The 14,258-nt window shown below is 36.5% G+C and overlaps 1 protein-coding gene across 1 annotated transcript in view; it reads right to left on the bottom strand.

Annotated features, from left to right (window-relative positions):
- The window catches only part of SEPTIN14 (septin 14), a 47,975-nt gene that overhangs the window by 14,094 nt on the left and 19,623 nt on the right, over nt 1-14,258 (bottom strand). Inside the window, exon 5 of the mRNA XM_074326717.1 lies at nt 7,036-7,132. Within this exon, the coding sequence (XP_074182818.1) occupies nt 7,036-7,132 (97 nt within the window). The remainder of the gene's footprint in view (nt 1-7,035; nt 7,133-14,258) is intronic.

The following is a 14,258-nucleotide window of genomic DNA, read 5'->3' as shown; positions in this document are numbered from 1 at the left end:
AATAACCAGCTTAGGTAGCACAGTTGACCAGATGGAGGAAAGAATCAGTCACATCGAGGATAGAAACCTGGAAATGACACAGATAGAAGAAGAAAGAGACTTGAGACTTAAAAGAAATGAAAGAACTCTACAAGAACTTTCTGACTCCATCAGAAAGAGCAATATAAGAATAATGGGCATACCAGAAGGAGAAGAAAGACAGAAGGGAACAGAGAATATATTCAAACAAATTGTCGATGAGAACTTCCCAAATTTGTGGACAGAACTGGACCCTCGAATCCAAGAAGCAAATAGAACACCTAGTTACCTCAATCCCAACAGGCCTTCTTCAAGGCATATTGTATTGAAGCTGTCTAAAATCAACGACAAATAAAGAATCCTCAAGGCAGCCAGGGAAAAGAAGATGGTAAGTTACAAAGGAAAGCCCATTAGATTATCATCAGATTTTTCAGCAGAAACTCTACAAGCCAGGAGGGAGTGGAACCAAATATTCAAACTATTGAAAGAGAGAAACCATGAGCCAAGAATAATATATCCAGCAAAGATATCCTTTAGATATGAAGGAGGCATAAAGACCTTTCCAGACATAGAGAAGCTGAGGAATTTTCTAATACACGACCTGCACTACAAGAAATACTAAAGGAGGCTATTCGACCACCATCAACAGGGACAATTTGTGGCAACCAAAACTCAAAAAGGGGGAGAGTAAAGGCCTGAACCAGAATATGGGAATGGAGAAAGTAAGCATGCTGAAGAAAATGGAATACTCTAATTATCAAACATTCTTTTACATAAACTTAAGGGTAACCACTCAAAATAAATCCAGAACTGAAATATATACTGAAATAAAAGAAGAAAAAGAGGGAAATATCATAGAATACCACCACACAGACATAATAGACAACAACAAAAAGGCAAAGAAACAATGGAGACACAGCCTTACCAGAAAACTAAAGATAGAATGACAGGAAATCCTCACATATCAATAATCTCCCTAAATGTAAATGGACTGAACTCACCAATAAAAAGGCACAGAGTAGCAGATTGGATCAAAAAACTAAACCCAACCATATACTGTCTCCAAGAGACACATCTCAGCTACAAGGACAAGCATAGACTCAAAGTGAAAGGGTGGAAATTGACACCCCAAGCAAATGGTACCCAGAGAAAATCAGGTGTAGCAATAATGATATCAGATGAAACAGACTTCAAGGTGAAAAAGATAACAAGAGACAAAGAGGGACATTTCATAATGGTGAAGGGGACTGTACAACAAGAAGACATAACAGTCATCAATATTTATGCCCCCAATCAGGGAGCACCGAAATACACCAAGCAACTACTAACAGAACTAAAGGGAGAAATTGACCAAAACACAATTATACTAGGGGACTTAAATACATCATTGACAGCTATGGATAGATCATCCAAACAGAAAATAAATAATGAAATAGTAGCCCTAAATGACACATTAGATGAAATGGATATAATTGACATTTATAGAGCACTTCATCCTAAAACATCAGACTACACATTCTTTTCTAGTGTACACGGAACATTCTCAAGGATAGACCATATATTGGGACATAAAATCAGTCTCAACAAATTTAAGAAGATTGAAATCATACCATGCATATTCTCTGATCACAAGGCTTTGAAATTGGATATCAACTGTAAAAAGAAAGCGGGAAAAAACACAAATACATGGAGATTAAATAACATACTTTTAAAGAAGGACTGGGTCAAAGAAGAAGTTAGAGGAGAGATCAAAAGATACATAGAAACAAATGACAATGAAAATACATTCTACCAAAATTTTTGGGATGCAGCGAAAGCAGTTTTAAGAGGGAAATTTATCGCATTACAGGCCTATCTCAAGAAACAAGAAAACTCCCAAATAAATAACCTCATGTTACACCTTAAAGAACTAGAAAAAGAAGAACAAGTAAAACCCAAGGTCAGCAGAAGAAAGGAAATAACAAAAATTAGAGCAGAACTAAATGAAATAGAGAACAAAAAGACAATAGAAAAAAATTAATGTGACAAAGAGCTTGTTCTTTGAAAAGATTAACAAAATTGACAAACCCTTGGCTAGACTTACTAAGATAAAAAGAGAGAAGGTACTGATTAACAAAATCAGAAACGTAAAAGGGGAAGTTATCACGGACACCACAGAAATACAAAGGATCATCCAAGAATACTATGAAGGACGATATGCCACCAAATTCGACAACCTAGAAGAAATGGACAAGTTCTTAGAAACATATAGCCTTCTAAGGCTGAACCATGAAGAACTGGAAAATCTAAACAGACCGATTACCAGTAATGAAATTGAATCAGTCATCCAAAACCTTCCCAAAAGCAAAAGTCCGGGACCAGATGGCTTCACTAGTGAATTCTACCAACCTTCAAAGAGGATCTAACCAATCCTGCACAAACTCTTCCAAAAAATTGAAGGAGAGACAGTACTCCCTAATTCATTCTATGAGGCCAACATTACCCTGATACCAAAACCTTGTAAGGACAGCACAAAAAAAGAAAACTATAGACCAATATCTCTGATGAATACCGATGCAAAAATCCTAAATAAAATTCTAGCAAATGGAATACAACAATGCATTAAAAAGATTATTCATCACGACCAAGTGGGGTTCATCCCCGGGGCACAAGGATGGTTCAACATACGCAAATCCATCAATGTGATACATCACATAAACAAAATAAAGGACAAAAATCATAAGATTATATCAATTGATGCAGAAAAAGCATTTGACAAGATACAACATCCATTTATGATTAAAACCTTAAGAAAATAGGTATAGAAGGAAAATACCTTAACATAATAAAGGCCATATATGACAAGCCCTCTGCTAATCTCATAATTAATGGAGAAAAACTGAAGCCCTTTGCTCTACGTTCAGGAACACGACAGGGATGTCCCCTATCACCTCTGCTTTTCAACATCGTGTTGGAAGTCCTTGCCAGAGCAATCAGGCAAGAGAAAGAAAGAAAAGACATCCAAATTGGGAATGAAGAAGTTAAATTATCACTCTTTGCAGATGACATGATGCTATATATAGAAAACCCTAAAGACTCCACCAAAAAGCTATTAGAAACAATCAACGAATACAGTAAAGTTGCCGGCTACAAAATCAACGCACAAAAGTCCATTGCCTTCCTATATACCAACAATGAAATCTCAGAAAAAGAAATAAAAAAAACAATTCCTTTCGCAATTGCAGCAAAAAGAATAAAATACCTAGGAATAAACTTAACCAAGGATATGAAAAACCTATATGCTGAAAACTATAAGACATTTTTGAAAGAAATTGAAGAAGACACAAAGAAATGGAAAGACATTCCGTGCTCTTGGATTGGAAGAATCAACATAGTTAAAATGGCCATATTACCCAAAGCAATATACAGATTCAATGCAATCCCCATCAAAATCCCAATGGCATTTTTTAAAGAAATAGAACAAAAAATCATCAGATTTGTTTGGAACCACAAAAGACCCCGAAGAGCCAAAGCAATCTTAAGGAAAAAGAACAATAATGGAGGTATCACACTTCCTGACTTTGGCTTGTACTACAGGGCTACAATAATCAAAACAGCATGGTATTGGCAGAAAAACAGACACATAGACCAATGGAATAGAATTGAGAACCCAGAAATAAAACCACATAAATATGGACAGATAATTTTTGACAAAGAAGCTAAAAACATACAATGGAGTAAAGACAACCTCTTCAATAAATGGGGCTGGGAGAATTGGATAGCCACGTGCAAAAGAATGAAACTGGACTGCTATTTGTCACCATGTACCAAAGTTAATTCAAAATGGATCAAAGACTTAAGCATAAGACCTGACACAATAAACTGCATAGAAGAAAACTTAGGTACTAAACTTATGGACCTTGGGTTCAAAGAGCATTTATGAACTTGACTCCAAAGGCAATGGAAGTGAAGGCTAAAATAAACGAATGGGACTATATGAAACTTAAAAGCTTCTGCACAGCAAAAGAAACCATTGACAAAATAAAGAGGCCACCAACTGAATGGGAGAAGATTTTTGCAAACAGTGCCTCCGATAAGGGGCTAGTATCCAGAATATACAAGGAACTCATGCAACTCAACAACAAAAAAACAAACAACCCAATTGAAAAATGGGCAGAGGACTTGAAGAGACATTTCTCCAAAGAGGACATACAAATGGCAAATAGACATATGAAAAAATGCTCAACATCACTAATCATCAGACAAATGCAAATCAAAACCACAATGAGATATCACCTCACCCCAGTCAAAATGGCTATCATCAACGAGACAAATAGTAACAAATGTTGGAGAGGCTGTGGAGAAAAAGAAACCTTCATACAGTGTTGGTGGGAATGCAGACTGGTGCAGCCGTTATGGAAGGAAGTGTGGAGGTTCCTCAAAGAATTACAAATAGAATTGCCATATGACCCAGCAATCCCTCTCCTGGGTATCTACCCAAAAAATCTGAAAACATTTATACCTAAAGACACGTGTGCTCCAATGTTCATTGCAGCTTTGTGTACGGTGGCCAAGACATGGAAACTACCAAAATGTCCTTTGATAGATGAATGGATAAAGAAGTTGTGGTATATATACACAATGGAATACTATTTGGCAGTAAGAAAAGATGATATAGGAACATTTGTGACAACATGGATGGATCTTGAGAGAGTATTGCTGAACGAAACAAGTCAGACAGAAAAAGCAGAGTACCATGTGATTTCACTGATATGTGGTATATAAACCAAAAACAACAAAAGAACAAGACAAACAAATGAGAAACAGAAACTCATAGACACAGACAATAGTTTAGTGGTTGCCAGAGGGTAAGGGGAATCGAATATATCGTGATGGAAGGAGAACTGACTCTGGGTGATGAACACACAATGAGAGTTATAGATGATGTAATACAGAATTGTACACCTGAAATCTATGTAATTTTACTAACAATTGTCACCCCAATAAATTTAGTTTAAAAAAAAATGTCTTCCTTTCAGTATTATCTTTACCTTCAGGTAAAGAAAGAAGTCATTGGGGGCCAGATCAGGTGAGTACAGAGGGTGTTTCAATATTGTTATTTGTTTACTGGGTAAAAACTCCCTCACAGACAGTGCCGTGTGAGCTGGTGCATTGTCATGATGCAAGATCCATGAATTGTTGGTGAAATGTTCAGATCATCCAATTTTTTCATGCAGCCTTTTCAGCACACCAAAATTGATTAACTGTTTGTCCAGTTGGTACAAATTCATGATGAATAATCTCTCTGAGATCAAAAAAGTTAGCAACATCATGGCAACAAGTTCTCAAACTTAATTGTCAGTCTTTGTATGGTTAATGGTACATGCTAATTATAGACAGTTTATTTATAGACCAGAAATTTTGCTTTAAATTTATTAGCCAAAGAACAAATATGAAACAGTGAAGTAACATGTTATATTATATCGTTATATGGTATAAGTTTTCATTAATAATTATATTTGTATTTTACAAACTACCCTCAAGGTATTTTACAGAGCACTAACAAAAAATATAATATACTTTCACCACAGTAAATTATTTCATTAAATTAAATCTGCTAACACAAAAATTTTTTCTTTTTCCACTTATATTTTTTTAATTTATTGGGGTGACAATTGTTAGTAAAATTACATAGATTTCAGGTGTAAAATTCTGTATTACATCATCTATAAATCCTATTGCGTGTTCACCACCCAGAGTAAGTTCTCCTTCCATCACCATATATTTGATCCCCCTTACCCTCATCTCCCACCCCCCAACCCCCTTACCCTCTGGTAACCACTAAACTATTGTCTGTGTCTATGAGTTTTTGTCTTGTTTGTTTCTTGCTTTCAGTATGAACAATGTTTTGTTTTGTTTATTAAAGTTTATTGGGGTGACAATGGATTAGTAAAGTTACATAGCTTTCAAGTGTATAATTCTGTAATACATCATCTGTATATCACATTGTGTGTTTACCACCCAGAGTCAGTTCTCCTTCATCACCATATATTTGACCACTTTTACCCTCATCTACCATCCCCCTCCCTTTTTACCCTCTGGTAACCACTAAACTATTGTCTATGTCTATGAGTTTTTGTTTCTTTGTTTGTCTTGTTCCTTTGCTGCCTTCAGTTTTATCTCACATATTATTGAAATCATATGGTTCTTGACTTTTTCTGTCTGACTTATTTCACTCAGCATAATAATCTCAAGATCCATCCACATTGTCACAAATGGTACTATTTCATCTTTTTTTTTTACGGCAGAATAGTATTCCATTTTGTATCTGTACCACATTTTTATCCAATCATCTATTGAAGGACACTTTGGTTGTTTTGATGTCTTGTTCACCATAAATAAAGCTGCAATGAACATTGGAGCACAAGTCTTTACGGATAAATGTTTTCAGATTTTGGGGGTATATAACCACGAGAGGGCACTGGTGGGTCATATGGTAATTCTATTCTTAAATTTTTGAGGAACCCTACACTGCCTTCCATAGCGGCTGCACCAGTCTGCATTCCCACCAACACTGTATGAGGATTCCTTTTTCTCCACAGACTCTCCAACACTTGTTATTATTTTTCTTGTTGATGATAGCCATTCATTTAAACTCTAGTATTTAGGTTTCAATTTTGTTCAAAGTACTTTTTTTCAAAGGACTTTCCAACATCTTGAATGTGATGGCTCATGCATAGAGAAGTAATATGCATATGGAAGATCGGGGCAAATGAGGAGGTTCTGTCCAGCCTCTGTGGGTTGTTTCCTAAAACACTATCCAGCAAAGTGATATAAGAATAAATCATAATCAAAATAAGCACTAGCTTAAATGAAACAGAATCTGTGCTTCTTATTAGCAACTGTTATTATACTACTTAGCAACAGTTACCAATATTGGCTCAAGTTAAAATGATATTTTGAGACTTTGATAATATGCATATTAATAACATAATCAGTCCAGAGCAAGCCTAGCCTGCTCACTATCATCATATTTACCTTGTATAACTCCCCAAGGGTAATGACGGCCTCTGACCATCCTTTTTCCAACTTTGACCTCATCCGTACTCCCTGCTACAGCAAAAGGTAAGTGTCCCTAGAAATGAAAAGAAATTTTATTATGTTCCCTTATACCAACATAACATACTCTGTTACTCTTATTTCTGTTATGGAAATAACAGAGACAAGAATAACATAATAAGTTTATTCAAACAAGGGATCTACCCTGCCTCAGATTTTATGACTTGGCAGAAAATATGAGTAAATTGATTTCTGCAAGCATTAGTGTCAGGTCACGCACACAATTGAAAACTGTCTACTGAGTAGAGCCTAAAGCAAGACATTATGCTTATGCTGTGGGAAATACAAAGAGAAAAGATTTTTAGTAGATATATCATTTTTCTCACATTATCTTTACCCTGAAACACAAAGATAAGGTCAGGGAAATAATATACAAATCACTTTTAAATTCAGTGTTAAGTTAAAAAACAAAGTATAAGAATAACTATAATTAGTTAATGTATACACAATATAAAGTATATTAATAAATAGTGCTATATAAATTCTAAATACAATGATGGAAGGGTCATTTTGGATAGTGAGTGTCAGGGGAAATCTAAAAAATGAGGTCAACTAAGGGAGATTTGGGAAGAAGATAAACAAAGTAGGAAGGGTAATCATAGGTTAAGGATAAGGTTTTGAATAGGATGCAGAACACAGGATATTAATGATCTGTCAGAAGCTATATAGATTGTGAATAGAAGAGTTGACTATACAGATGATGTTTAAAGTAAAAACTATTTAGCATCGTGTTATATATTTAACAGTTAACAGTAGTATATTAATTACTTTTGGTGAAAAATTATTCTCTATGTGTTTCTCAGGGTAAAATTAGATAAGAGAGATCAAAATACTTAAGACAAGATCTAAATAAAATACAGTGTAGAAAGACAATTAAAATCTTTACATTACTCAGCTTTTTAATTTAAAAATCTTAGTTTTTGATATCTTAAAATAGAGTATGAAAACCAAGAAAAGATAAATAAAAAAAAACGGCATTAACATTTACTTGTTATTCTCTAGACCCTGTGTTTTAGGCACTTCACAAAGAACACCCACTCTCATATTTCCTATTCAACATTCAACTTAGTACTAGAAGTCTTAGCCAGAGTAATTAAGAAAAAAATAATGAAAAGAGAAATAAAAGGCATACAAATCAGAAAGAATTAGTAAACTGGGTATTCTTGCTTTATTCTTTATATTAGATGAAAGCTTACAACTTTTCACTGTTGTGTATGATGTTAGTTGTAGAGTTTTCATGAGTGATTTTGTTATGTTGAAGTATGAAGTGTGATCAGACAATATGGTGAATGTTTAAATAGAAAATTGTATTACAGGAAAAGACACATTGCCATTAATACCCCTCAAAATACTCCTCCTTGGTTCAAGCACACTTATCCCATCATTCTTGCCACTTTCTGAAGCAGTTCGGAAAGTCTTCTTTCACGAAAGTATATTTGAAAACTTTTATAATAAAACATATTTACTGGCAAACCCCCAAAAGTAATTTACAGGAGAATTAAAACCAATGTCTGTAATCCTCCTAAAACTCTTAAAAGATATTAAAAAGGAACAAACACTCTCAAACTGATTCTATGAATCGTCAATGCCAAAGCCAAACAAAGTCACAAAGAAAAGAAAGCTATACACCAAACTCCCTCATAAATATTGATGCAAAAAAATATAAATAAAATGCAAGGAAACCAAACTCAAGAGCCTATTAAAATATTATACACACTGACCAAGTAGGTTTATTTCTGGAATGCAAAAACAGTTCATTGTATGAAAATCAATTCATGTAATCTGCCTCATGATAAATCTCACTTAATGCGTAAAGCATTTGCCAAAATTCAATACTTTTGGATCTTGAGAGAGTAATGCTGAGCGAAATGAGTCAGACAGAAAAAGCAGAGAACCATGTGATTTCACTGATATGTGGTATATAAACCAAAAACAACAAAAAAACAAGACAAACAAATGAGAAACAGAAACTTATAGAAACAGATAATAGTTTAGTGGTTGCCAGAGGGTAAGGGAGGTGGGGGGTGGGGGGTGGGAGATGAGGGTAAGGGGAATCAAATATATGGTGATGGAAGGAGAACTGACTCTGGGTGATGAACACACAATGGGATTTATAGATGAAGTAATACAGAATTGTACACCTGAAATCTATGTAACTTTACTAACAATTGTCACCCCAATAAATTTAATAAAATAAAATAAAATAAAATAAAATAAAAAAAGACTCAACAAACTAGGAATAGAAGGAAACTATGAGGTCTGATTTAAAAAATAAGGTGAACGTGGGTGGCCAGATGGCTCAGTAGGTTAGAGTGTGAGACCTGAATAACAAAGTTGCCAGTTTGATTGCCACATGGGCCAGTGAGCTGCATCCTCCACAATTAGATTGAAGACAATGAGTTGTCGCTGAGTTGCCAGAGGGGCAGCAGGATGGTTAGAGCAGGAGCTCTTTTTTTTTTTTTCTTTTCCAATTTATTTTTTAAATTTATTGGGGTGACAATTGTTAGTAAAATTACATAGATTTCAGGTGTACAATTCTGTATTACATCATCTATAAATCCCATTGTGTGTTCATCACCCAGAGTCAGTTCTCCTTCCATCACCATATATTTGATCCCCCTTACCCTCATCTCCCACCCGCCACCCCCCTTACACTCTGGTAACCACTAAACTATTGTCTATGTCTATGAGTTTCTGTTTCTCATTTGTTTGTCTTGTTCTTTTGTTGTTTTTGGTTTATATACCACATATCAGTGAAATCACATGGTTCTCTGCTTTTTCTGTCTGACTTCTTTCGCTCAGCATTACACTCTCAAGATCCATCCATGTTGTCACAAATGTTCCTATATGATCTTTTCTTACTGCCAAATAGTATTCCATTGTGTATATATACCACAACTTCTTTATCCATTCATCTATCGAAGGACATTTTGGTTGTTTCCATGTCTTGGCCACCGTACACAAAGCTGCAATGAACATTGGAGCACACGTGTCTTTAGGTATAAATGTTTTCAGATTTTTTGGGTAGATACCCAGGAGAGGGATTGCTGGGTCATATGGGAATTCTATTCGGAATTTTTTGAGGAACCTCCACACTGCCTTCCATCACGGCTGCACCAGTCGGCATTCCCACCAACAGTGTATGATGGTTCCTTTTTCTCCACAGCATCTTCAACAATTGTTACTATTTGTCCGGTGGATGATAGCCATTCTGACTGGGGTGAGGTGATATCTCATTGTGGTTTTGATTTGCATTTCTCTGATGATTAGTGATGTTGAGCATTTTTTCATATGTCTATTTGTCATTTGTATGTCCTCTTCGGAGAAATGTCTCTTCAGATCCTCTGCCCATTTTTCAATTGGGTTGTTTGTTTTTTTGTTGTTGAGTTGCATGAGTTCCTTGTATATTCTGGATACTAGCCCCTTATCGGAGGCACTGTTTGCCAAAATTTTCTCCCATTCAGTTGGTGGCCTCTTTATTTTGTCAATGGTTTCTTTTGCTGTGCAGAAGCTTTTAAGTTTCATATAGTCCCATTCGTTTATTTTAGCCTTCACTTCCATTGCCTTTGGAGACAAGTTCATAAAATGCTCTTTGAACCCAAGGTCCATTAGTTTAGTACCTATGTTTTCTTCTATGCAGTTTATTGTGTCAGGTCTTATGCTTAAGTCTTTGATCCATTTTGAATTAACTTTGGTACATGGTGACAAATAGCAGTTCAGTTTCATTCTTTTGCACATGGCTATCCAATTCTCCCAGCACCATTTATTGAAGAGGCTGTCTTTGCTCCATTGTATGTTTTTAGCTTCTTTGTCAAAAATTATCTGTCCATATTTATGTGGTTTTATTTCTGGGTTCTCAATTCTATTCCATTGGTCTATGTGTCTGTTTTTCTGCTAATACCATGCTGTTTTGATTATTGTAGCCCTGTAGTACAAGCCAAAGTCAGGAAGTGTGATACCTCCATTATTGTTCTTTTTCCTTAAGATTGCTTTGGCTCTTCGGGGTCTTTTGTGGTTCCGAAAAATTTGATGATTTTTTGTTCTATTTCTTTAAAATATGCCATTGGGATTTTGATGGGGATTGCATTGAATCTGTATATTGCTTTGGGTAATATGGCCATTTTAACTATGTTGATTCTTCCAATCCATGAGCACGGAATGTCTTTCCATTTCTTTGTGTCTTCTTCAATTTACTTCAAAAATGTCTTATAGTTTTCAGCATATAGGTCTTTCACATCCTTGGTTAAGTTTACTCCTAGGTATTTTATTCTTTTTGCAGCAATTGCAAAAGGAATTGTTTTTTGTATTTCTTTTTCTGAGATTTCATTGTTAGTATATAGGAAAACAATGGACTTTTGTGCGTTGATTTGTAGCCAGCAAATTTACTGTATTTGTTGATTGTTTCTAATAGCTTTTTGGTGGAGTCTTTAGGGTTTTCTATATATAGCATCATGTCATCTGCAAAGAGTGATAATTTAACTTCTTCATTCCCAATTTGGATGCCTTTTATTGTTTCTCTTGCCTGATTACTCTGGCAAGGTCTTCCAACACTATATTGAAAAGCAGAGGTAATACGGGACATCCCTGTCGTGTTCCTGAACGTAGAGCAAAGGGCTTCAGTTTTTCTCCATTAATTATGAGATTAGCAGAGGGCTTGTCATATATGGCCTTTATTATGTTAAAGTAATACCCATTTTATTAAGTGTTTTAATCATAAATGGATGTTGTATCTTGTCAAATGCTTTTTCTGAATCAATTGATATGATCATATGATTTTTGTCCTTTATTTTGTTTATGTGATGTATCACATTGATGGATTTGCGTATGGTGAACCACCCTTGTGCCCCTGGGATGAACCCCACTTGGTCGTGATGAATAATCTTTTTAATGCATTGTTGTATTCCATTTGCTAGAATTTTGTTTAGGATTTTTGCATCTGTATTCATCAGAGAAATTGGTCTGTAATGTTTTTTGTGTGTGTGTGTTGTCTTTACCAGGTTTTGGTATAAAGGTAATGTCGGCTTCATAAAATGAGTTAGGGAGTACTGTCTCTTCTTCAATTTTTTGGAAGAGTTTTAGCAGGATTGGCATTAGATCCTCTTTGAAGGTTTGGTAGAATTCATTAGTGACGCCATCTGGTCCCGGATTTTCGCTTCTGGGAAGGTTTTGGATGACTGATTCAATTTCGATACTGCTGATCAGTCTGTTTAGATTCTCCAGTTCTTCATGGTTCAGTCTAGGAGGGCTATGTGTTTCTAAGAACTTGTCCATTTATTACAGGTTATTGAGTTTGGTGGCATATAGTCTTTCATAGTATTCTGGATGATCCTTTGTATTTCTGTGGCATCTGTGATAACTTCCCCTTCTTCAATTCTGATTTTGTTTATTAGTGTTTTCTCTCTTTTTATCTTAGTGAATCTACCGAAGGGTTTATCAATTTTGTTAATCTTTTCAAAGAACCAGCTCTTTGTCACATAAATTTTTTCTATTGTCTTTTTGTTCTCTATTTCATTTAGTTCTGCTCTGATATTTGTTACATCCTGTCTTCTGCTGACCTAGGGTTTCATTTGTTCTTCTTTTTCAGTTGTTTACGGTGTAACGTGAGGTTATTTATTTGGGATTATTTCTTTCTTGAGGTAGGCCTGTAATGATATAAATTTCCCTCTTAAAACTACTTTAGGGACTTCCGGAAAAATGGCGGCGTGAGTTGAGCCACTGTAAAGCTACCCTATAATTTACAAAGAATCAAACAACAAAAACTCCACAAAGGACTCCCTGCACAGCAGACAGGCAAGACTAAGAGGCCCAGTACCGACTGAAATCAACTACAGGTGGGAGATTCGCGCAAATGGAGGGAGGAGAAAAGGGAGAAGTACGCGGAGACGGAGCCGCGCGGATGCAGGACGCAGACCTAGCTCAGTGCTCCGAGCTCACTGCTTCCCGAAACTACCGCAGCTGCGAGTGAGGGAAGAACTCGGACTGCTAGGGCTCCGCCAGGGCTTCACAGGGGTGAGGGGACAGCATATACCACAGCTGAACCCAATGCTCACGGCAGAGACCTCGGAGAAAAGACTGAGGGAAAAAGGCTGAAAACGGTGGTTTAAGCCTGCACTGCCGAGCAGAGAACGGAGCCTTAGGCACTGAGACTAGCCGCCCCCTCCCTCCCCTCCCAGAGCTCGCCCCGCCCCCACTTGCCCGGTGCTAGAAGCGAAACAGTAGCAGTGTCAGATTAAAACAACAGAAAATTTGCTATATTTGAGAACTGTGGGCGGCAGACACAAATTCACAGCCCAACTAGTTCGGGCAAAGGGGAGGAAGCCATGGAAACAGGACCGGCTGCAGTGGTGGTTGCCGCCATTGCTCTGGGCCACCTCTCACAACTTACCCCACCCCTGGCCCCACCTATCTGGGTGGATCCCTGCAGGAGTAAACAGAACTGCTGAAACATACGGGCTCTGAATCAGGAGCTGGAAGAGCTTTGGAACATAAAAAGGTCTCCGCATACCCACCGGGACACTGTGCCCTGTGACCTAGACGAACTATTAACAGAGGAGAAGCCCGTGTCCCAGGGAATCCCCCCATTGTGTGAGAAGTTGGAATAGTGCAGAGAAAACATAGCACTACCGTGTGGGAGAAGAAAAATAAGTTGCAGTTGGAGAAATAATAAAATATTCTACCAACAAGTACTGGCAAACAAAAGAAAGACCGCTTCCTATCAACCTGTTGCAGAAGTCACTACTGTAGATGTGTAGGAAGAGATAGTAAACCAGTAATCGCCATGAATAACCAAGGCAACAAGATAGCTCAGAAAGAAAGTGAAAAATCTCCAGAGAAGGCACTTAAAGATACAGAAATATGTGACTTAAATGACAGACAATTCAAGATTGCAGTTCTGAAAAAACTCAACGAGATACAAGAAAACACAGATAGGCAGTTAAATGAACTCAGAAACTCAATCAAAGAACAGCATGAGCATTTTACGAAAGAGATTGAAATTTTAAAAAAGAACCAAAGAGAATTTCTGGAGATTAAGAACTCAATAGAAGAAATTAAGAATGAAATAACCAGCTTAGGTAGTAGAGTTCACCAGATGGAGCAAAGAATCAGTGACATCGAAGATAGAAACCTGGAAATGACACAGA

Source organism: Rhinolophus sinicus, chromosome 3 (assembly GCF_057876585.1).
Source record: "Rhinolophus sinicus isolate RSI-liver-muscle chromosome 3, RSI-T2T, whole genome shotgun sequence".
Taxonomy (NCBI): Eukaryota; Metazoa; Chordata; class Mammalia; order Chiroptera; family Rhinolophidae; genus Rhinolophus; species Rhinolophus sinicus.
Note: the sequence above shows the minus strand (reverse complement) of the source record. Positions and strands in the feature narration are given on the sequence as shown.